This window comes from Ctenopharyngodon idella, chromosome 18, assembly GCF_019924925.1.
Source record: "Ctenopharyngodon idella isolate HZGC_01 chromosome 18, HZGC01, whole genome shotgun sequence".
NCBI classification, from domain to species: domain Eukaryota; kingdom Metazoa; phylum Chordata; class Actinopteri; order Cypriniformes; family Xenocyprididae; genus Ctenopharyngodon; species Ctenopharyngodon idella.
Window position 1 is genome coordinate 35,834,667 of NC_067237.1, and position 24,197 is coordinate 35,858,863.

General features: G+C 36.0%; 1 protein-coding gene and 1 long non-coding RNA gene across 6 annotated transcripts in view; both read right to left on the reverse strand.

Moving 5' to 3' along the window:
• tcf25 (transcription factor 25 (basic helix-loop-helix)) overlaps positions 1-24,197 on the reverse strand; it is a 171,313-nt gene that overhangs the window by 140,828 nt on the left and 6,288 nt on the right. For all 5 annotated transcript variants that reach the window (XR_007926298.1, XM_051871405.1, XM_051871404.1 and 2 more), the window contains exons 2-6: positions 22,810-22,911; positions 22,577-22,630; positions 8,249-8,376; positions 8,088-8,153; positions 3,713-3,795 (exon numbers count right to left, since the gene is read on the reverse strand). Coding sequence is in view for 4 of the 5 variants with exons in the window: in XM_051871405.1 (XP_051727365.1) it covers positions 3,713-3,795; positions 8,088-8,153; positions 8,249-8,376; positions 22,577-22,630; positions 22,810-22,911 (433 nt within the window). In the remaining variant the exon portion in view is untranslated. The remainder of the gene's footprint in view (positions 1-3,712; positions 3,796-8,087; positions 8,154-8,248; positions 8,377-22,576; positions 22,631-22,809; positions 22,912-24,197) is intronic.
• Positions 12,539-18,072, reverse strand: LOC127500357 (uncharacterized). The gene is made up of 2 exons (XR_007926316.1): positions 17,704-18,072; positions 12,539-16,806 (listed from the first exon to the last, which is right to left on the reverse strand). It is a non-coding gene; the product is annotated as an uncharacterized LOC127500357 (long non-coding RNA).

Genomic DNA, 24,197 nt, shown 5'->3' on the forward strand with positions numbered 1-24,197 from the left:
ATCACACTCCAGGATCGGCAAGGTGCCACATTTCAATCTCCTCCTCATTAGAAAGGGATAAATATGTCCCCCGGGTAGACACACCCTTGTTCTGCGTTTCCAGCTCGACGGGGAAGGAGACATTAACAGACACCCCACGTCCTGAGTTTCTGACCTGACGAGGAAAGAGACTACAAGACGGTTAAGGTGAAGCTTTCGCGAGCAAAACCTTTCACATTGCTTTCAGCTGCACTCTAGCTGCAAAAATGGCCCCAACATTAAGGGACTTCATCTGACCCTTACGGCTCCTACAGCAGCGCAGCCCAGTCCGTAAAGGACCTCTGCATTGGCAGACATTGCCTGTACCACACGGCTCCTCAGCGACGCAGCCAGCCTGCAAAGGAACCTGTGAAGATTCATCTGACCCAGCTGCCCAGTCCATCCTAAAGGACCCTCTTGGCGCAACCGAAGTTCAGCATCCTCCAGCCCAGTGTGACACGACTACTGGATCGCAACTCCGCGCCCTCCCACTGCACACAGCCTGCATCATCAGTGGAAGACGTCTCTGCTACCGGATTGATCACCCGACTGTGTGGAACGTAAATATAAACTTACCAAACCTCTTTCTAGAGACCTTGGCATTAGTTTATACATGCAGCATATGTTTCTGTAACCTGTTTAGATAACAGTTACTTGAGGTCAGCTTGTTACAAATAATAGGGATATTATTTGTTGAATGATAAATAAGCAATTATTTATCACCATTTTACCAGAGCCATTTAGGTGGCTTCCATAAGAAACATTCCCATACAGTTCTCTTCCATTCTACATTCAGTTCAACAGCATTGCATTTATCCATTCTGTGTTCACTTCATTTATTTGTTTCTTTGATTTAATTCAGTATTTTCCTTTGATTGTTATTTTACTATCTTTTAGAAGTGCATATTCATTATTTCATTATTAATCGCTGTGGTATTTACTCTTGCATGTCTATTGTTAATAAATTTCATTGATTTTATTATAACTTCGTCTTCCTTGTGTTGATGATCAAAGACTCTACTAGTTGACCAGACTCTCACAAATCCTTCAGATAAATCAGTTGACCAACTCCCTCCAGTTTATATTAATTCTGAATTATTGAACAGCTCTTTTGGAGTGTTCTTAAATTGTTAAGATAGTATTCTTAACTGGTGCCCCGTATTACAAAAGGGGGGAGGGGTCATCTGATACACTCATAAACACACCTTAAGTGACACGTGATCAAAAATCACTACGTCACCGGTGAATGGAGTAAAAATCACTACAACTGCTTCCCCGGGCGCGCCTTTTATACTTCCGGGTCACGCCGTATAACGTCATAGGCTGTCGCCGGCCAATAGGCATTGGAGTTATTGGATAGTTGGCTTTCAGACACCGAGTCACGTGACGTTCCCCTATAGCGTTTGCAAACGCAGAGTCTCGTTCCCTGTTCTCAGGGAACCATGGTTACATACGTAACCTGAGACGTTCAGGTATTCCCTAATGTTGTGTGGACAAAATGTGACCAAAAGTTTGGTCACATTTTGACCCCTGAGCAAAATTTGACCCATGACAAAAACAGCTTATAAATTATATTAAATGATTTTTATTTATTTATTTATTAATAACTGTAAAAATGCAAAAAGTTTTCTGTGAGGGTTTTCTGTGAAAGTATTCGTGTGTTTGTTTGTTTGTTCATTTTTTTGTTTGTTTTTTGTGTACGGACTAGAATATACAATTATACTACAAAAATCATTATCTCTATGTAAAGCCCCATAAAACATGGAAGTGTCCACAGACTCTTCTCTACCCCACAGCCTGAATACTGTGACAGTCTCACATTTCACACCTTGCTGTGAGAAGTGGATAGAGAACGGTTTTCAGCCTGATTTCCCAGGGAAGAGTGTATGGATTTAACAGGAAATGTTTTTTTTTTTTGTTTTTTTTGAACATGTACCGTTGAATAAAACTCATACTTTGAGTTACATTTAAGCATAATCACTTGCGTCATAGATGATCAAACACTGATTGGATCTGAATAATGATTTAAGTTATAAAAGTTCATGGTTGAAATATTTTTAGCTATTAAAATACACACGTGTTGGAAAAATTTTACTCATCCCTCTTCTCTGAACCAGTTTCAGCAAGTTGTGAGAAGAGCTAAGAGAACCGTGTTTTGAGATATTACAACTTTTTAAACTTTAAGCATGTTTTTTAACAAATTCCTTGACTCAATGGAACTCATTTTGCGGTATAGGAAGTCTCTTTTCTTCAAGAGAAAAATGTAAGAGGTTTTTATACACTCACTTAGGTAAAAACTATAATAAATCTATAAATAAATAAGGATGGTTATTGTTTGTCATATTATGCTCTTCCTGATTATAAATTATCTATTTTTCTCACATGTGTTCAACAGATGAGTCGGGTTATAGACAGTTCAAATAACTATTTAAATACAACCTGACAGTTCAATATCAATCATTCTGCAAATCCAACCCCATGGGGATAATCATACGTCATATGAAAAACATGCCAAATATGTAAGGTCAAGAGGTCAATCAATCAATCATTTTGACATTGTAGCCCCCCTATACCTCTCTTACAACAACACGAATTAACAAGGCTAAACCTAGTACTATTGACGCATGGCAAGGTTATATGCAAGGTTTTTCTTGTATATAAAGACTATATAAAAGGAACGACAATATAAAGTAATTTTTTTTCCCCTCTCTTCCCCTTTCAGATTGTAAAATTATTGATAATTTGTCTGTTGCTCCCCCTTCCCTGTTTGTTTGTTTGAATGGATCTTTTGTTAAATCTAAAGAATAAAAAAGACCACAATCTCGATTCAAACACGCGTGCAATTTTATTTAACCTTTATTTAACCAGGCAAGTCAATTAAGAAATTCTTATTTACAACAACAACCTGGCAGAGATCTTATTCCTAATATTCAATGGTTCGGCTATGTCTATCAAACCTTTGACAAGTACGATCACAGTGGAACATTTAAATCTAAGTTGGTGATGCTGCTGACCCAGAGAGAGCAGTTGTCATGTATAAGTATGAAACAGCTTTCTTTATAACCACACAGTATCATTATTTCCATGTTATGATAATTCACATAATCACAGAAGTACTTGGATAAAAGTTACTGTAGACATCAGTTTTTAATATCTGAATAGAATTCAGATATAAAAACTTATCTACAGTAGCAATCCAAATAGATTAAATCACCTTTTGAAAGTAACTTGAATCATGAGCTCCATTTTAAACAAACAAACAAAACATGATCTCAATTTATCCTGAATTGTGCAGCTCTAGTAAATCAATTAATGGTCACCAGTCATTGCTAAAATACAAAATATACTAAAATATACACTGTTCCTTAAAATACATAAAGTATATTATTTACATAGATTTGAACTTAATATTTAAAAAAGATAATTGATAGACATTATTTGTCAACAACCTACAGTGTATTTATTATTAGTAATTTTATTTCAGTGTATTTGTCATGTTTGTAGTGGTTATATAGTTTTAATATTATGCCAATATTAGTGGGGCCCATTTTCATGCCCTTGCCTGGGGTCCCACAAACCCACAGGCCAGCCCTGCGCAAATCCTACAAACTGATACAGTGGTGGCTCTGGATGGTATTTTCTGTGCACTGACCAAACATTCTGAGAAAATGAAATAAATTGGGTAAGGTCTGACCTGGTCGACTGAAGCGGGGCCATGTGTCTTTATAAACAGTCATCCAAGTGCACCGATGAAACTGCCTATGTCTCTGTTTCGATCTGAATATGGACACAAACAAACAATAAAACATTCAGCAGTATAATTCTCAGACTTTGTGCACATAACACCAATCTCCAGTACTTACACACTATGATTATGCAAAAGATGAGCTCAGATCAATTTGTTCACTGTGGTCAATATTCGATGTAGTGGTTGCTATAGCAACGATGCAGACATCAACACAATGCCGAGAAACATTCTACACTTGGTCACGTCATGCATTTCATTAATTAAATATATTTGATCAGCGTTGTGGTATCTGCCTATAACATGCCCTCATGCCTTTTATTTATTTTTTTAACAATGTTGGGAGGAGTATGTGCAGTATACAGTATGTGCCTTGAACAAAGCGATCCATTTGCACTTGGCCGAGCTGCAACGTTTGAAGTGGTTTAAATGACTGGATTTCAATACTATTGTAACACGCATCTCCACAGATATAGTCAAGCACAGGCACAAACTGCCTCAACGCAAAACAGCCGGTTTGTGCGAATTGGAAGCAGACAGGAGAGTTCAGCTGGACACGACAAACTTTAAATTCATGATTTTAAACTATGCTGCGCTATATCCAGCCGCCCACTATGTCGTATTCTTGTAATATTCACTGTGTTCTGTATGTAAAATTAGCACTACCTTCTTTATTTGAAAAATTTTATTAATTCCCAATGCAAACAGACTTATCAGTTTACAAAATACACTGTTGGTTACAGTGTTTACTTCCTTTTTATTCCTTTTCAATTTCTTTCTTTTTGTTAAAAAAAAAAAAAAAGAAATTACTATAATAGGATTAGATAATCAAGAAGGTACCATCTAAGATATAAATTAGTTTATTTTACAGAATTTCCATATAATTTATTTCTATTTTAGTAAAATAGAAATAAACTATGACAATTTAATTCTAATTTAGTAAATATGTAAATAAATATAAATTTAATTTCAGCAATTGCAGTTGCTTTTACTGTCTTTAAAATAAATGTGATACTATATACTAGGGGTCTCCAACCTTTTTTCATTTGAGAGCTACTTTTTAAAAATGAAAGTGGCCGAGCGCTACTCATGTTATACAATACTTAAAACTTTTAAATAATGTATCATAACTCTCATATTAACAACTATCCAAAAACATATCACCTTTTATTGTCAGAGAAAAGAACAAAATCAGACAATACAGTTCTTTATGGAAAAATAGTACTTTGCATATTATACTGTAAAAACACATCTATAGTTGATTTTATAGTGCATCATAACTAGAGATGAAACGATATGAAAATGTAATTTCATGATTATAGTGACAAAAATGATCACGGTTATCACGGTATCGTTAAAATGTGCTGGAAATATTAAAAAAGTACTGATACTACACAGTGAAATCAAATCACCAAGTTTTATGTGGAAAACCAACAAACAACAAATAAAATTAGCATCAATATGCAATTTTTGTTTGTATAAACATTAAAATAATAACATTAAAAATGATGGCCAGATTTTAAAGGAGTGTCTTACAACATAACATGTTATCTACTAACATGAACTACAAGTTCAAATAAAGTTGACAAAAAAAGTTTTATAAAAGGATAAACCTCATATTTCAGTCTTTAAATAATTTTTTTGAAAAGGATGAGTCAAAATACGGAAGCCCTAAACGGCCATGGATTATTATTATTTTCTATCTTGTTTTGTCGTGATCTCGAGATAACAAAAGTTGTTTTCTGGTGATCACGACTTAATCTCTGCTGTAAATTACACAAATGTGCCAACAGGTGTCAGTATATTACCAAATATAACTGATGATGTGCGGTAAATTTCCACTTTACTGCATTAGTTCATATTGGCCCAGATTGTACGAGTTTCGGACAGAGAGAGTCTTCGTGATTGCTTTATTTTGTGCAGTATTGTGTGCGTTAAGTAATTAACTTAACTGTTAAATGCTTGAATACGATTATTTTGCTTGAAAGTGTATCTGTTATCGTTCTGACTAGTGCATGACTCAATAGTTCGGTGTGATACTAAACTTATTGCTTATTAAAACTAATTTTGATGTCACTGTATAGTATTCTGTTTGCACCTTATTGTGTATCTTTAAGACCCCATTTTAATCATCGCAGTTTCAGTGTTCAGTGTTTCACTCACTCAATGTATATTGATAAGAAATATGATTTATAGCCTATGTCATTTAATTCATTGATAGTGTGTAACCCATTTTCTACATTTCTTTGTTGGAAACAACACACATACATAAACACTCTTCTCAAACAGCATCCCAAGATTGTTTTAGCCTATATCAACTGGATTAAAGTTTTGTTTTTTGGAAATCTGGAGTATTGCACCTCTTTTTAATGGAAACTGGAGGAAGACAGTTTAATGATATCACAGCCTATCCTACATGACGAATAAAAATAACAAACACATTATGTAATATAATTTTATTTCAAACAAATGAGGAAAATAAAGTGGGTTTAATCAAATAATTTATAGAATTATAGAATAATCTGGCATCTTTCTGAAGGTACTCTGGCTGTGCTTGAGATGTTGAATGCTCTGTTGATCATTAAACATGTTAATTACACAAAATGTTTAGCGTAAATTTATTGAACAGTATTGTAAACTTTATTATTAAGTGAAGTAAACATTTTGCTGAAATATCCACAAGATATAAGAGCGCATGATTTATCCGTCGATCAGATGCGCGTGAAAGTTGTGTTCGTTACCATAGCAACAGTAGAATCCGGGTACAGTGTGTTTCAGAATCAATCACTGTAAAAAGAACTTTTATGTCGAGATGACGAGAAAACAACTTTTGTTATCTCGAGATCACGAGAAAATTAAGTCGTGATCACGACAAAACAACTTTTGTTATCTCGAGATCACGAGAAAATAAGTCGTGATCACGACAAAACAACTTTTGTTATCTCGAAATCACGAGAAAATTAAGTCGTGATCACGACAAAACAAGATAGAAAAAAATAATAATCCATGGCTGTTTAGGGCTTCCGTAGTCAAAATGATAAATTAATGTAATTTTTTATGGAACAGCAGAAATACAGCAGTTTCCCCGGTAATCTCTGTAAACACGGCAGCGCTGGGATTATAAACACTACTTTAATAGGCTTTACACAGAGGGATGATGAAAAGCAAACGCCATCGAAACTTTTCTAAAGACAATTGGTTCTCCCTTAGAAATGCATTCAAATAATTAATTCATTTTCAAATAATTTCTCTCAGCACTCAGCTTAATCTTGCTTGATTGAAATTTTGACATCCCGATTTTTTCTATTGTTAATTGTTTTTCTGTTATATTGTAATTACATTTGTAGGTTCATAAATAAATAAAAATAATAACCTCACAGCCAATATGTCAAACTTGATTTCCATTGGAGGGGGTGGGACACTTGCCTATATTAGCTCACTCCAATTAGATGAAAAGTAAAGGCTGATTTATATTTCTGCATCGAGTGTACGCCGTAGGCTGTTTGTTCCACGCGTAGCCTACGACGTAGCCTGACTTGCACCTCTTCAAAAAATGTCTCCGCGCCAATTCTACGTGGACCGCAAGCGCTGTGATTGGTCTGCTAGAACCCCTCCCACGGGTCAAAAAACTGGCGCGGAGCAATAGGAGAAGAGCGAGCATTTCAACTTCCATAGGAATGAAATACGCTCCGTTTCAGGGGACACATGCAGTCAAACTGCAACAAAAGTCATTACCTATTTGTAAGCTTCTCTGACAACGTACATTCAATGTACTTCTTCTTCGGCTTTTGCCTTTATACTCAACATTACCGCGGACACTGCCTACTAGTGGTCTGCATGCACGTTGACGTGGACAACGACGCAGAAGTATAAATGAAAACAGACGCATAGCCTACGGCGCAGAGGCTCTGGTGTAGGTCCGACGCAGAAGTATAAATCAGCCTTAAGGCTTAGCGAGCTACCTCTAATCAAGCTACTAGTAGCTTGCGAGTGATGTGTTGGAGGCCCCTGCTGTATACATATCGGCCACCCTCTGCTCTCTAAGATGTTGGCATTGGCCATCAAAAATAAAAACAATATCGGTTGACCATTACCTATTGCACAGTTTGATCTCAAAATCAGCTAATGATAAACAATATGCATAACATCACATCTGTTGCTGATATACTCTTTCGAATATTGTGAACTGAAGTTGAAACATTTATGTGGCCAAGCACAAATGAAACGCATATCAATTGGAAAAACTGTCAGATAAACTGTAACTAAGAAAAACTAACCAGAAAAGAAAAAAAATACTAAAACTGAAATAGTATTTTAAAATTACCTCTGGTCTCCCAGAACAGCCCGCGCTCCAAAATACCTCTTCAACTCTGTCTCTGGATTCAGATTCCTTTGCGACCCAGAAGAAAAAGAGATAATTTAAGATTAAATATTTTGTCTTATTACATTTGAATGGCACAGAATTACGACAAGAATACATCTCACCTGTGTTCCACGTACAACACAGGCCTGTGTTCGGAGGCGCTGTTGTCTGTGCTTCGATGCGACAGGCCTTTGCTCCTATCCAGGGTCTCTAAAATAGCATCAATATTATCTCCCGCACCCAAATTGTCCTGACAATCACAAAAACACTAAATTAGACACACTAAGCATGTGATAAACAGATCTACAGCATGATTTTGATTGTGATATTGCTTTGATAAACCAAATCAGACTAGGAGGTTAATAACAAATTAACATTAAATTACATTTCAGACACTATTTTCTTTATTTTGCCAAAGACAATAGTCCCAAAAGAAGCTAAAGCCATGAACACAGACACACAGAGTGATAAAAACAGTGAATCCCTGCAGTGATGTTATAAAAAAATATTGGCACTCATAGAACACTGCTTGAAAAATGAATTTAGAGGAACAGGGCTATGTTTGCCAAAAGCATTATAAGCCTAAATACAGTAGTCAGCATTTGAAGTGGATCAAAGACAAGAACGTGTATTGCATTTTGGTTTTAGGACAACTTCGATGAAAGGTTTTGATCCACTTCAAATGTAGATCCTGAAGCACTGAAACTCTATTGTAACTGTAAAGATTTTTAATATTAGGGGTCAAGCATGAAGCACTGAAACCCCATTGTAATTGTAAGGATATTTATCATTATTATTAGGGGCCAAGCACCGAAGGTGCAAAGGCACCTATTGTAATTGTTGCCGTTCTTTTTTTTTTTTTTTTTTTATTAGGGGTTCAAGCATGAAGTGCTGAAACCCTATTGTAATTGCTCAGATTTTTAGGGGCTCAAGCACAAAGTGCTGAAACCCTATTGTAATTGTAAGGATTTTTATTATTATTATTCCACCATAAAAGACATAGGGCAGCCCAAACCGTAAGTGCTAGATACCCGGACTCGTCCCAATCGGCCAATAGGTGGCGCTACAGCGATCAAAAATGCAAAATCGCTCATAACTCCTAGACCGTTTGTCCTAGAATCAAGTGTCTCAAATCAGTGGAATCCTTGGCTCAAATCAGGAAATACATGTTTCGGCGATTTCATTTCTGCATAGAAAAATTTCCGCCATTTTGAATTTTGTCCGAAACCTACTTTTGCGAACTAGTCCTAGGTTTTTCGCCCGATCGGAACCAAACCAGTGCAGAAATGTTCTCTGGAGTCTGATTATCAAAAGTTATCAAAAAAAAAAGTTGAAATTTTGATTCACGGTCGCTAAGGGGCGCCAAAATGTACGATGAGGGCGGAGCCACTTTTACTAAAATGGCTATAACTCGAGAACGAAATTAGATACTTACACCAAACTCAGTACACGTGTACGGCCTCAATCTTTGGTCATGATAATAAAATCGTGACCACTGGACACTAGGTGGCGCTATAACATGAAAAAACATGAAAACAGCTATAACTATGCAACCGTTAGTCCGATCAACTTGAAATTTGGCATGCAGTGTCTTGGTCCAAGGGGGCATGCTAGTCTATGAGGACATGGGCGAATCTCAAAAAACATGGCCGCAATCAGCCAATGAATTTTGAGCACCTATTAGACAAGGTTAACGGAGGTCGATCAGAAAAAAAAAAAAAAAAAAAAAAAAATCGGTGGCCATGTTCGACTCATGGTCCTAGAGGTCTGTAAGAATTTCGAAAGAAATTGGCCACTAGTGGCGCTAACAAGTTTTACGCCTCAGTAATCACATGGTTTCACAAATCCATACAATATGCTTACCATTTGATAGATCTCCTCATGCTGAACATTTTTGCCTCAAGAACCAATGCTGTCAAACAAACCGTTCATTAATTATTTGCAAATATTTGAAAAACCTACTTTTGCGAACTAGTCCTAGGTTTTTCGCCCGATCGGAGTAAAACCAGTGCAGAACAATTCTCTGGACTCTCTAGATCAATAATTATCAAAAAAAAGTTGAACTTTACCCTTTGGGTCACTATAACACAATCATTTAGAAAGTGGGCGTGGCTAAATATACCCAAAAGCCTATAAAACCTAAACGAAAACTCAGAACTTCACAAAAATTGGTGAGCACATGCAGGATATGACTCTAAAGAAGCACACCAATTTTTATGGAGATCGGTCCATAGGTGGCGCTATAACTGTTAGAGAACTTTAAAAAACTTGTGTTTTTAATGCTTTTGGGTGAAAATGTATATAACTCAGGGTGTGATCAACTTATTTTCACGGGAGATATGTCTTTAGACTCCTGAATCCTTGCCGAGTCCAACGATACCAGACTTGCCAAGTTTCAGCTAATGGTTTGTGCCACTTTGTGATTTAGCCCTTAAAAAACTTTTGCGAATATCTTCGAAACTGTTAGTGCGATCGAGACGAAACCACCATAGGAAACATGGAACCTAAGTTGGTTTACTAGATATTAAAGCCCAAATGCCAAAATTTTGATAGGAAGTGGCAAAAAAATCCAATCAAAGTCTTTCATGGGTCATTTTTTATGCTCTCATATATATATATATATATATATGTGTCTATAACTTCAAAACGAAATGAGATATTTTCACCAAAATTGGCACACATATGTATGGGCACACTCTGAGAACACCCAAAAAAAGTGGGGAAGATCGCTCAATAGGTGGCGCTATTACTGTCAAAAAAACCTTCAAAACCATATTTTTCTACATTAAATTGACTGACAGTCATTTTGTGCCACCAGATGGCAGCAGAAGGCCACTAATATAATTCAAGGTTTCAAGGTTTCAAGGTTTTGTCATTTATAATCCCTTTAAACTATATAAATCCTTATAATAACATTAAAAATCACATTTTGTCAAGGTTTACCACTTCATTTGTTCATTGAGACCTGAAAATGATGATTTTTAAAGGGGAAACCTAGAATCTGCATTTTCTTACCTCATTATTGATTTCAAATATCCATTTCTGCAACAAAATGTGTGTGTAAGCATATTTAATTAATGTTAACATGTAAAATAAACCTTAGACAAAACAGACACTGTTAAAATGAAAGTGAGCCAATAAGAGGTCCTCTGCTGCCACTTGCTGTCTAAAATAGTAATTTTGTCATACTACCCACTAATATTGTGCTATAATTCATATTTAGACTTAATAAAATCATTATTTTAACATTTACTAACACTTTTTTTCTTAAAATGCTTCTATATTTTAATTAGAGTATTACTTTTAACAGTTGTGCCAAATTAATTAAAAGGAAACCTGAAATGATGTGTTACGTCCCAGGATGTATTATTTTGGTTGTAATTTATTATTATTTGTTTCACAGTGGTTCACAAAGGTGGGCGTGGTTGAATGCCCTGTGCCTGTGTGTTTTGCATGCTCTGTGCGTGTGTGTCTGTCTCTTTACTCCTCCTCAGGCCAAATCACCACCACCTGCAGCTCGTTTGTGAGAGCATGCCTGAGACTGGGAGTATATATTGGGGCAGTACAGAGCTTGTTGGAGGAGACAAACTTCTCCCCTGCTCCAGATTGAATGTTGTTGGGTTATGTGTTTGCTTGTGACATTGTGCAACATTAGTTGTGTGATAGCAGTGGCTAACAGAGTTTAGCAGTGGCTAACTGTGCCTAGTGTTTTTTGCATGCTCTCTCTGTGTGTGTACTTGTCTACCTATCTAACAGGGGACCACGTTGTCGTTACACATTCACCAACAGGGGACCACCGAGCAAAGAGGGGACATTTTTCAGGTCCCCTGTTGGTCATGCTATAAATCATGTTAAAATCATGTAAAAAACGCTCTGGTGATTTTTTTTTTTCATTTTTGGCCAAGTGGGGAAATATATTATATATAAAACTTACTAGTTTCAAACTTTGCATTACATTAATATGATTTTTTTTTTTTTTAAATTGAAATTTTAAACAGTAAGTATTTCAGAATATATAACATCTAAATTTAGAATAACATCTAAATTAACTTATTTTGTTCAAGTCAAAAAATATTATTTAACATCAATGAACCAAACTAAATACATCAGTTTATACCAACAAAACTAAGTTTTATGGGTTAAATCAAGCAGAAATAGCTCTTTAAGGTAACAGTTGCAGGTCATCACTTTATACAGTGAATACTGATTTGATTAAACAAAATGTGTTTAGTCCCCTGTTAGATGGTAAATTGCGACATCTGTTTGGTTGCTTTGCCATTTCTTACCATCACAAACACACTGTAAAGATTTTAGAGTCATGTTGACTTGCTGCAAAATTGTCAGTTATTTCAATTAAATTATGTGAACAATGTCACACAGGCACGTTAGTTGAACCAACTGAAGTTTTTCAATGCAACAATCAACATAAAACTGAGTTTTGACCTTCAAAATATTTCTAGTTTTTTTTTTTTTTTTTTTAAATTGCAAGAACTGGTGTTTTAGTTTTATTACAAACATTGCTGTTACATTCAGAGCTAATCAGATTATGAAATATTGCTAAATATAAAGGCAACCAAACAGGTGTCAAACATTACCATCTAACAGGGGACCAGTGTCCTTTTGTGTAATGAAATCACTATAACATGCACATGTTGCTGCTGCTTAACTTTACCATGTACACTTTAACTTGTGTGAAAATGGACACGGAATGGTGAATAAATTATTATTATTATATTATTATTATTATTATTATTATTATTATAATAATGGCAAATTAATTTTGTTCAAGTCAGTTATTAAAACTTACTGAACCAACCTGAGTACATTAATTTATAACAACAAAACCAAGTTTTATTGGTTAAATCAAGCAGAAAAAGCTCTTTAAAATGTAACAATTGCAGGTGACCACTTTTTACAGTGAATATTGATATGATTAAACAAAATGCCTTTGGTCCCCTGTTAGATGGTAAATTGCGACATCTGTTTGGTTGCTTTGGCATTTTATGCCATCACAAATACACTGTAAAGATTTTAGAGTTTAGATCTCAACATTTTTGTTGACAATTGAAATATATGAAGTAGGGATGTTCATTTTGGATGTTTTTTTTTTTTTTTTCCTGACTGACAGCCGATGCCTTTTAACAGATCATTATCTGTTAACCGAAAAGATTAGAAGGTTAAATTAGAATTAAATTGTGACCCATTAAAATACCACAAAAGTTTAGTTTTACATGTGCAAATAGCAGCATAAAGCAGCACTTTTTATCTTTATTTTATAAAATAGCATATGTTTGGTGTTCATTTGTAAATGATACATATTTTACATTTCTGAATGTTAAAATAAAATATGACATACACAACTTATCTGTTTTTTTCTCTCAAAAACACAATTTTGAATGATATGTGTAGCATATTACTTTTAAAAATTACTTAAATTGTTTACTACAGGTATTAATCAGTCAAGTGTCTTACTGTCGTTTAATTATGGTCATCCCTAATATGAACTCAATTTTTTTTTAACACTGGCACTTTAATTGAACCAACTGAAGATTTTCAATGAAATAATCAACATAAAACTGAGTTTTAATCCAAAATAAAGGCAAGGTTATAAAGGTTATGAAGGCAACCAAACAGGTGTTGCACTTTACCATCTAACAGGGAACCAGGGTCCATTTGTATAGTGAAATCACTATAACATGCACATGCTGCTGCTTCTAAACTGTACCATGTACACTTTAACTTGTGGAATTGGGCAAGGAATAATGAATAAAAAAAAATGGTAACCTCTTAAAACGTCAAAAATATTAATTTAACATCAATAAGCCAACCATAGTCAAAAAAACCAATGTACATACATCAGTATATACCAACAAAACAAAGTTTTATAGGTTAAATCAAGCAGAAATAACACTTTAAGTTAACAATTGCAGGTCATCACTTTATATAATGAATAGTCATTCTGTTAAACAAATTGACTGTTAGATGGTAAAGTGCGACAACTGTTTGATTGCTTTGTCATTTCTTGCCATCACAAACACACTGTAAAGATTTTGGAGGTCAGATCTCAATTTTATGTTGACTTGCTGCATTGCTGCAAAATTGTCAGTTGGCTCAATTAACTTTTAGTTTCAGGTCAACTTTAAAATTTAAATTTAAGTTGAGCCAACTGTTTAATATTTAGATGCAATAATCAACATAAAACTTTGAATTTTGATCTTCAAACAGCAGGCTTTATGTATTGTCTTGTTTTATGACAATTTAGATAAACTAAATATTATCAGATTATCACTGAGGACATGAGTACATTATCACTGATGTTCAACAACATCTAATTGTTTTGATAATGTTTTGATAGATAATTTTTTTAGATTCTGAAAATATTTCAATATGATATTACTGTAGAAATATAGCAAATTGATGTCTTATTTAAATGTAATATGTTCAGTTTTGAACTGAAGTTGAACACTTTTGAAAAGAGCATGTAAAATTGGGCTGTACTTATAGACAGGGCCTAAAATTAATACTTGCCAACCGCCAAACGTGAGTAAAATTTGGTGTTGGCGAGCATATAAAATGGTGTCACACGCCAGTTGGCTGGTAACATTTTTTATGAATTCTAACAAAGCATGAACGTGAACAAACAAACGACGATTGGGACAGTTGACGGGCCAGCGCTGCATCATCAAGAGAGTTTAAGCCTTGGCAATTTAAATATTCAAGTGCAAGAAGGCACAAAAGGGAGCTCATTTCGTGTGCTGTGGGGAAAGTTTTGTGTGCGCAAACAAGCGCATGCCCAAAAATCAGCATCTCTTCACAGCGCACAAATACTAAACTGAGCTGTCTTTCATGACATTTTGCTCTTAAGTGGACAAATTAATTTAAAAATGTCAAAAAATAACGAGTATCCCAGTAAACATAGTTCTTAGATACATGCATTGTCTGTGTTTTTAATGTTAATCAAACAACAAAGGCCAAAGAAAATTATCCCTCACTTCTGTTGAGTACTGAAAGTACTACAAAAACTACTGTTAGACCTATCTGAAAAACCTGAAAAGCACGGTTCATTTTATTTGTATCATTTGGATATCATTTGTATTTATTTGTGCTTTTGCTTGTTATTTGATTATTTGCTATTTTATTACTGACAGTTTATTTGTCTTTAATAATGTTTTACATTTATATTAGTTAGACTAGTGGTTTTAGATGTGGTCTTGAAATTTGAATAGAGAATTGTGAATCTTCACTGGTATCTAAAATGTTGGTGTCATTACTGCTTGTTTGTTTTGGCAAAACAGTTTCATGGCCAGTAAAAAATATGTATGGCTGGAAAATTTTCTTAAATCACCGGCCATAGGCAGATGTGGCTAAAGTTAGTTTTAGGCCCTGTATATAGTTTTGGCAGTGGTTGTGTCTAAGTGAAAGATGTATTCATGTAGTTTAAAAGATTGAACACATTATTAAAATAAAATGCACATAAATCGTGATGGAAACATATTTAGAGAAGAAACTTCTAGTAAATTTATTATGAATAAAACGTGCATTAAAAAAAGTCTGTGACAGAATCAATTAATGACTGGAATAATCTTCGGACTCATCGCAACTGAAATGATGAAATCATTCTGAAATTCCAAAGACAAATCAGCTGAATCCAAACTTGGACTGTGTTGAAAAGCCGTTTTTTGACAATAGATCCGCAATGCAAAGTCATAATGATGGAGGAGCGCATATAGTAGTACTGTAGTGCTGTTGTTGTCATTCCTAGAAAAGTTTTTACCATTTTTGTCTGCATGTTTTAAAGTGATAATATCTTATTCATATTAAAGTCCTCATTCGCATAAGATGCATCCCCCGCATCCCCACTCCCCGTGCGAAACCGATGGGGGCCCGTAAAAAAATTTTTGCATATGGGCCCGGGGCTGACTTGCTACGCCACTGTCCTATAGACATGGGTTTTGACTTGGTGTGTGCAAAATATGGTGTTATTACCAGAGATTTTAAGGTATGGTTGCTAGGTTATTAGGGCCCGTGCACTGATGGTGTGAGGACCCTATTGTAATTGCTTGGTAAATTATTATTATTCTCCGAAATGAATCGTATTTTTGAGGGGCTAAACATGCTTGAAAACTCATGAAACTTTGCACACGCGTCAGAAGTGGTGAAAATTTAAGTCTGATATGGGTTTCAGAATTAGGTGAGACAAAATGGCTCGATAGCGCCACCTACAAGATTTCAACAAAGTGCCCCTCGCGCTACGTTTCACGTACAGGTATGAAATTTGGTAGACACATGTAACAGCCCAATACCTACAGAAAAGGCCCTGGGTGCAAAATCTGAAAACCCAACAGGAATTGAGATATTTTGAATTTTCTCTGCAAAATCTGTGTAGTTCTTGCCATTTCCAGACGTTGTACTTTAATGAACTCCTCCTAGAGATTTACATCATATTTGGTCAGTCTAATCTTAAGGCCTTTGCGACATTAAAAAAAAATTGCGAAGATCTAGAGTTTTCACTGAAGGGTGTGTCCGTGGCAGCCTGACAAAGTTCGTTGTTTCGCCATGAAACAGGAAGTTGTTGTAATTCGGGTATACAATGTCTGATCTGCCGCAAACTTCACATGTGTGATAAGAGTCCTGGCCTGAAGACATCTACATGCAAATATTCAGTTAGCCATAGCGCCACCTGCAAGCAATAGGAAATGTCATACACTGTGATTAACTCCTCATAGACCTTTAAAGGGTTAGTTCACCCAAAAATGAAAATTCTGTCATTTATTACTCACGCTCATGCCATTCCACACCTGTAAGACCTTCGTTAATCTTCGGAACGCAAATTGAGATATTTTTGTTTAAATCCGATGGCTCCGTGAGGCCTACATAGGGAGCAATGACATTTCCTCTCTCAAGATCCATTAATGTACTAAAAACATATTTAAATCAGTTCATGTGAGTACAGTGGTTCAATATTAATATTATAAAGCAACGAGAATATTTTTGGTGCGCCAAAAAAAAAAAAAAAACACACAAAATAACGAATTATTTAGTGATGGCCGATTTGAAGAATCAGCGTGTCGAATCAGTTCGGAGCGCCAAAGTCACGTGATTTCAGCAGTTTGGCGGCTTGACACGCGATCCGAATCATGATTCGACATGCTGATTCATTACGCTCCGAATCTTCCTGAAGCAGTGTTTTGAAATCGGCCATCATTAAATAAATCGTTATTTTGGTTTTTTTGCCGCACCAAAAATATTCTCGTCGCTTTATAATATTAATATTGAACCACTGTACTCACATGAACTGATTTAAATATGTTTTAGTACCTTTATGGATCTTGAGAGAGGAAATGTCATTGCTCCCTATGTAGGCTTCACGGAGCCATCGGATTTAAACAAAAATATCTTAATTTGTGTTCCGAAGATCAACGAAGGTCTTACGGGTGTAAAACGGCACGAGGGTGAGTAATTAATGGCAGAATTTTCATTTTTGGGTGAACTAAACCTTTAATCAGATCAACATCATATTTGGTCAGTCTAATCTTAAGGCCTTAGTGATGATAAATTGCAAAGATCTTGAGTTTACGTTGAAGGGCGTGTCCGTGGCGGCCTGACAAAGTCTGATGTTTCGCCATTAAACAGGAAGCTGTGGTAAATCAGGCATACAATGTCTGATCTGCCCCAAACTTCACAGGTGTGATAAGAGTCCTGGCCTGAAGACATCTACATGCAAATATTCAGTTAGTCATAGCGCCACCTGTTGGCATCAGGAAATGACATGCTTTACACTCTAATTCACTACCTGAAACACATTTAAATATGTCATGAAGTACCAAACATGCTAGAAACACGTTAAATACAGTGGGGATCGAAAGTTTGGGCACCCCAGGTATTAATGTGCATAAAGAAGCCAAGAAAAGATGGAAAAACCTCCAAAAGGCATCAAATTACAGATTAGACATTCTTATAATATGTCAAAAAAAAGTTAGATTTTATTTCCATCATTTACACTTTCAAAATAACTGAAAATAAAAAAAAGGGCGTCTGCAAAAGTTTGGGCACCCTGCAGATTTTATAGCATGCACCGCCCCCTTTGGAAAGCTGAGACCTGACAGTGTCATGGATTGTTCTCAATCATCATCTGGAAAGACTAGGTGATGTCAATCTCAAAGGTTTTAAATGCCCAGACTCATCTGACCTTGCCCCAACAATCAGCACCATGGGTTCTTAAGCAGTTGTCTAGAAAACTGAAACTGAAAATAGTTGACGCTCACAAAACAGGAGAAGGCTATAAGAAGATAGCAAAGCGTTTTCAGATGCCAATATCCTCTGTTCGGAATGTAATTAAGAAATGGCAGTCATCAGGAACAGTGGAAGTTAAAGCAAGATCTGGAAGACCAAGAAAAATATCAGACAGAACAGCTCGCAGGATTGTGAGAAAAGCAAGTCAAAACCCACGATTGACTGCACGATCCCTCCAGAAAGATCTGGCAGACACTGGAGTTGTGGTACACTATTCCACTATAAAGAGATACTTGTACAAATATGGTCTTCATGGAAGAGTCATCAGAAGAAAACCTCTTCTACGTCCTCACCACAAAAACCAGCGTTTGAAGTTTGCAAATGAACATATAGACAAGCCTGATGCATTTTGGAAACAAGTTCTGTGGACCGATGAGGTTAAAATAGAACTTTTTGGCCAGAATGAGCAAAGGTACGTTTGGAGAAGAAAGGGCACAGAATTTAATGAAAAAGAACCTCTGTCCAACTGTTAAGCATGGGGGTGGATCAATCATGCTTTGGGGTTGTATTGCAGCCAGTGGCACAGGGAACATTTCACGAGTAGAAGGAAAAATGGATTCAATAAAATTTCAGCAAATTTTGGACGCTAACTTGATGCCATCTGTGAAAAAAGTTAAAGAGAGGATGGCTTCTACAAATGGACAATGATCCTAAACACACCTCAAAATCCACAGTGGATTACATCAAGAGGTGTAAACTGAAGGTTTTGCCATGGCCTTCACAATCTCCTGACCTCAACATAATTGAAAATCTATGGATAGACTGGATAGACCTTAAAAGAGCAGTGCGTGACAGACAGCCCAGAAATCTCAAAGAACTAGAAGACTTTTGAAAGGAAGAATGGGCGAAGATACCTCAAAAAGAATTGAAAGACTCTTGGCTGGCTACAAAAAGCGTTTACAAGCTGTGATACTTGCCAAAGGGGGCAGTACAAGGTATTAACTCTGCAGGGTGCCCAAACTTTTGCAGACGCCATTTTTTTGTTTTCAGTTATTTTGAAAGTGTAAATGATGGAAATAAAATCTAACTTTTTTGACATATTATAAGAATGTCTAATCTGTAATTTGATGCCTTTTGGAGATTTTTTCCATCTTTTCTTGGCTTCTTTATGCACATTAATACAAATTTTTACCTGGGGTGCCCAAACTTTCGATCCCCACTGTAATGCAACACTTGGCTAAGTGCTAATGTATGCGATTAACGTCACGAAAGAGGAAGTTGTTGTAACTCAGGCATACAATGTCTGATCTGCCCCAAACTTCCCATGTTTGAGAAGAGAACTGCCCTGAACATATCTACATGACAATATTCAGTTATAGTAATAGCGTCACCCACTGGCAACGGGAAGTGAAATGTTTAACAATGTGATGCACTACTAGCAACATACTAAAATACGCAATTGAGTACTAAACATGCTACAAACATTCTAAAACATGCTAGCAACACCTAGCTGAGTGCTAAAGCATGCTATTATCGTCACGAAATAGAAAGTTGTTGTAACTCGAGCATACAATGTCCAATCTGCCTCAAACTTCACGTTTTATAAGTGCCCTGGCCTGAAGACATCTACATGCCAAAATTTAGTTATAGTCATAGCAACACCAAAGTGCATAGTCCACTCCATGACTGCATGACACTCTTTTTACATTCAATACTGTAAAGCTGCTTGCTTTAAAGCATGCACATCTGTTGTATAAAGTTCTATATAAATAAATGTGCCTTCACTGGAGTGCTGAATTGCAGAGCTTGTGCAAACATATCCACATCCCTATGATCAGAAGCTTTCTTGCTGCTGTTTTATAACCACTGTTATTTTTGTTGTGTTTATTTTGTTATTGAGAGGAAAGCGTGTGGTACATACTTACATTTTCTATAGAAATGCCACTCTCAGCAGCACGGATGGCGTCGGGATGTTAAGTGATCTCTCAGATTCAATGGGCCTCATTTATAAAACATGCGTACACACAGATTTAATCTTAAGAGTGTGCGTACTCTAAAATCCGCGCCAAAGTTCATATTTATAAAAACGGTCTTTGATGTGGAAAAGTGCTTATCGCCACGTCAGGGTTTGAGCAGACGTACGCACTTTTCCTTGTGGCAGAGTCGGAGTAATGCAGGTATTTGGAAATCTATAAACAGCAGCAATAATAATTATAGTAATTATAATAATAATAATAATAATAAATAATAATAATTATTATCATCCTGATAATAATTATTATCCCTAATAATAGTTATTTATCTTGACAGATAAATCTACACTAATTAAATTAGAATAGACAAATGTGTGTGTGTAAATATATATATATGGAATAAAATTAATAGGCTTACATGAAATATGTTTCACTTAAATAATTAACACATTAACAAAACAAAAACAAAAAAAACTGCAACAAGTGTAGGCTACACTGAGTGATGCGCTCCACAAGTTAAAGGAAACCAAGACAGCTGAAAGCGCATCCTGTTTTTTTTTCTCAACACAGTTTTGCCTGATACTTAGCTTACCTTCACCATGCAGCAAACGTTTTAAAAATAGCCTGAAAAAAATAACTTTACAAAATCAATCAATTAAGAATACCCTAGGCTACTTGTCAAAAGAAAACATATAGCCTGCATGGTTTTTCAAAACCTTGTTAGCATAACTGCACAGCATTCACTGCAAAAAAATGCTTTTCTTACTTAGCTAGAGTTTTTGTCTTGTTTCTAGTCCAAATATCTAAAAATTCTTAAATCAAGAAGCATTTTACAAGTAAAAAATATTGTCGTTATCAGAAAAAAATAAGTCAAAATTAAGTGAGTTTTTCCTTAAAACAAGCAAAATAATCTGCCAATGGGGTAAGCAAAATAATCTTATTTCAAACCGAAAACAAGATTGCTTACCCCATTGGCAGATTATTTTGCTTTTTTTAAGGAAAAACTCAATTTTGACTAATTTTTCCTGAAAACAAGACAATATTTTTTACTTGTCTAGAAAATGCTTCTTGGTTTAAGAATTTTTAGATATTTGGACTGGAAACAAGGCAAAAAAATCTAAGTAAGAAAAGCATTTTTTGCAGTGTTAAAGTTAAATTATGTAGCATGCATTGCACGAACCTCTACTTCCGCCAACAGGACCCCGATTTCGGCCTTGCTAAAATTATTTTTCTTGCCTCTCGTCATTCTCAAGTAAAGAATTTGGACGTTGAATGGTGCACTTTTATATGCTAATGATATTAATTAGGGGGCGTTTACAAGGCAGAGATCTGAAACCATTTAGCTGCGCACAATTTCAAAAGTCATTTGCGATTTCACATGTGAAAGAGGCGTACACACATTTTTTGTGCGTATGTTCGTTTTTCGGAATCACACATACATACGTTTCAGAAATTATCTTAGATCAAACGTAGGACAGTTTCTACGCAACATTTTATAAATGAGGCCCAGTGTGTTTCCTGAGTATTGGATTTTAGCATAGCTTATTTTGCAAACACGAATGACACGAATCTTGGATGTTAAGAAATAAATAAATAAATATATATCGATACAATGTTTTTGAGAATCGATACAGTATCACCAAGCATAATATTGCGATTGCAAGCCTTAAGGTGCGGTCACACTGCACTTTTCATCCCATTGACTTCCATTCATATGCATGCGAATGCGTCAGACCGGAAACGCAAAAAAAATAAATAAATAAATTTCACATTTCGCTGTGTTCCAAAGTTCAAGTTTGTTGAACTCTGACCTGCGAATTTCGCATCACGTGAAGATGTGCGACCAGTAGAAGATCGATTCGTCACGGCATGACCTCTTGGCTGAATTTTTGCAGTAAAGTCGAGTAGGTTGTATATTTTTACATTTTGAATGTATTACTATATCTTATAAGTTGAATTCATGTTTATAAAATAGACGCTGGAGACTGTGACATCATATCACGACCGTTGCAGCATCTGATGAAATTTCACACATTCAAAGTCTAGTGTGACCGTGGCTTTAGTGGAAGAGTTGGGTAACATCTCACAGCAAGAATTGGTAAATCTTGTGCAGGCCATGAGGACGAGATGCGCTGTAGTAATTTAAACAGCTGGCAGCTACACCAGATACAGACTGTTACTTTACATTTTGAAAGTGAGAGGAAGTTTCTTTTTATGCTGAGTTTAAATACATAAAAGTCACACCTTTCCATCAGCTGGTGCCTTTTTCTTCTTCTTTTTTTTGTTTGACTTCTCATACTACAACAAAGAAAACAAAACAACAGAATTGAAAAAAATGAAAAGAATGAAGATTAAGTTCAAATGCATTGTCAAATGCATTCATCATTTTATTTTACAAAACTCTCATGAATAAGTCACGGTTATACGTTTTATGTTTGTGGATGATGATGATGGTGATGTATGAAGGTTCTACACACCTTCACGGCATCTTTCTCCAGTGGAGCTCCTTGTTGTCTTTCATTGATTCCCTCTGCCGGCTCCTCATCTGACGGACATACATCCACATCAGCCTCACCTATCTGACACACACCGACAACATTACAGACTTTGTATCTGACATGACAGCAGCAATATGATTCATGACACTGACACACAGCATTATAAATACTCAATGATCTATGGGCAGCAGACAATGACAACATTTGTTCAATTGTAGCATAATTTTATCTGATACAGGGCTGTACAGTGCGACGTCACATGCTGCAAAAAAACAACAACAAAAGATTACTCTACTTCGGTACCAAGTCGGTACTGAAATTGTAAAAATGTGACGATACCACATTTCCCCCAGCACAGAGCACTTACACTGATACACCTGGTACTTTGACAATACTAGAGTGATACAGTTTTGCATGTATTTGAGACAAAGCCGCTTGTTTGTGTGAAGTGATCAGAGTGGCTCGATCAGTTCGCACTTCACAGTAAATGCTACTCATCTCGGCAAGCTTAGTTTGAGTCATTTATAAAGTGCATTAGAAAAACGTGTAATGAGAAGCATCTACAAACCTCTTGTCCAACAAAAGAGTACATTTAATTAAGTTTTTACACTTCATATTGTCAGTCGAGTGTTTGAAATAACTTTCTTAAAACATGCATAAAAAATGCATTTTCCCTTATAAATTCAAACACTTTCACTTAAACCTTATGCCTTCACATGCTATCGGAAACTTCTGAAGCTGTGATTACAAGCTTGTTGCAGTCAAGTGCTTTATTGTCAGGAAGAAAAGGAATTATGGAGGACACCAGGTTTATTCTTGCCTTATTTATTGGGAAAATCTTATTAAAGCCAAACTGAATTTAGCGTCCCATTCATTGACAACCATATAAACATTCACCATGCTATCAATAGTCAGCTTGCCAACAATTCTGGAATTTGTCAAATACAGGCTATTTTCGCTGTGCATAAAACATACAATAGGCTTCAAAGGATTATTCATCAGGATTATATGCACTACTTTAGAAACAAGACAAGGCGATGTACAGCGTCACCTCACCTCACTTCACTTCACCTGCGCCCCCTCACCTGTTGTCGACCCCACCACCCAGCCCCGGAGTGGGTGCCCTGATTTTAGTTTGTGAGGCAGTACTGCCGTGGGAAGATCTCCCATTCAGAAGTACGATATGGGGAGTGGATGGGTGTAGGCTGTCAAATATATGGGGTGCTTCTCATTTCTGATTTGTGCATCCTTGTTTCCAACCCCCATAGGATGTGAGGGGAGGATGCAAGGAAAGAAAATGACGACGGAGGAATCGAAGGAAAGGTTAGTTTATTGGAATGTTCTTGATCACTTGAGCGTCACTTCGA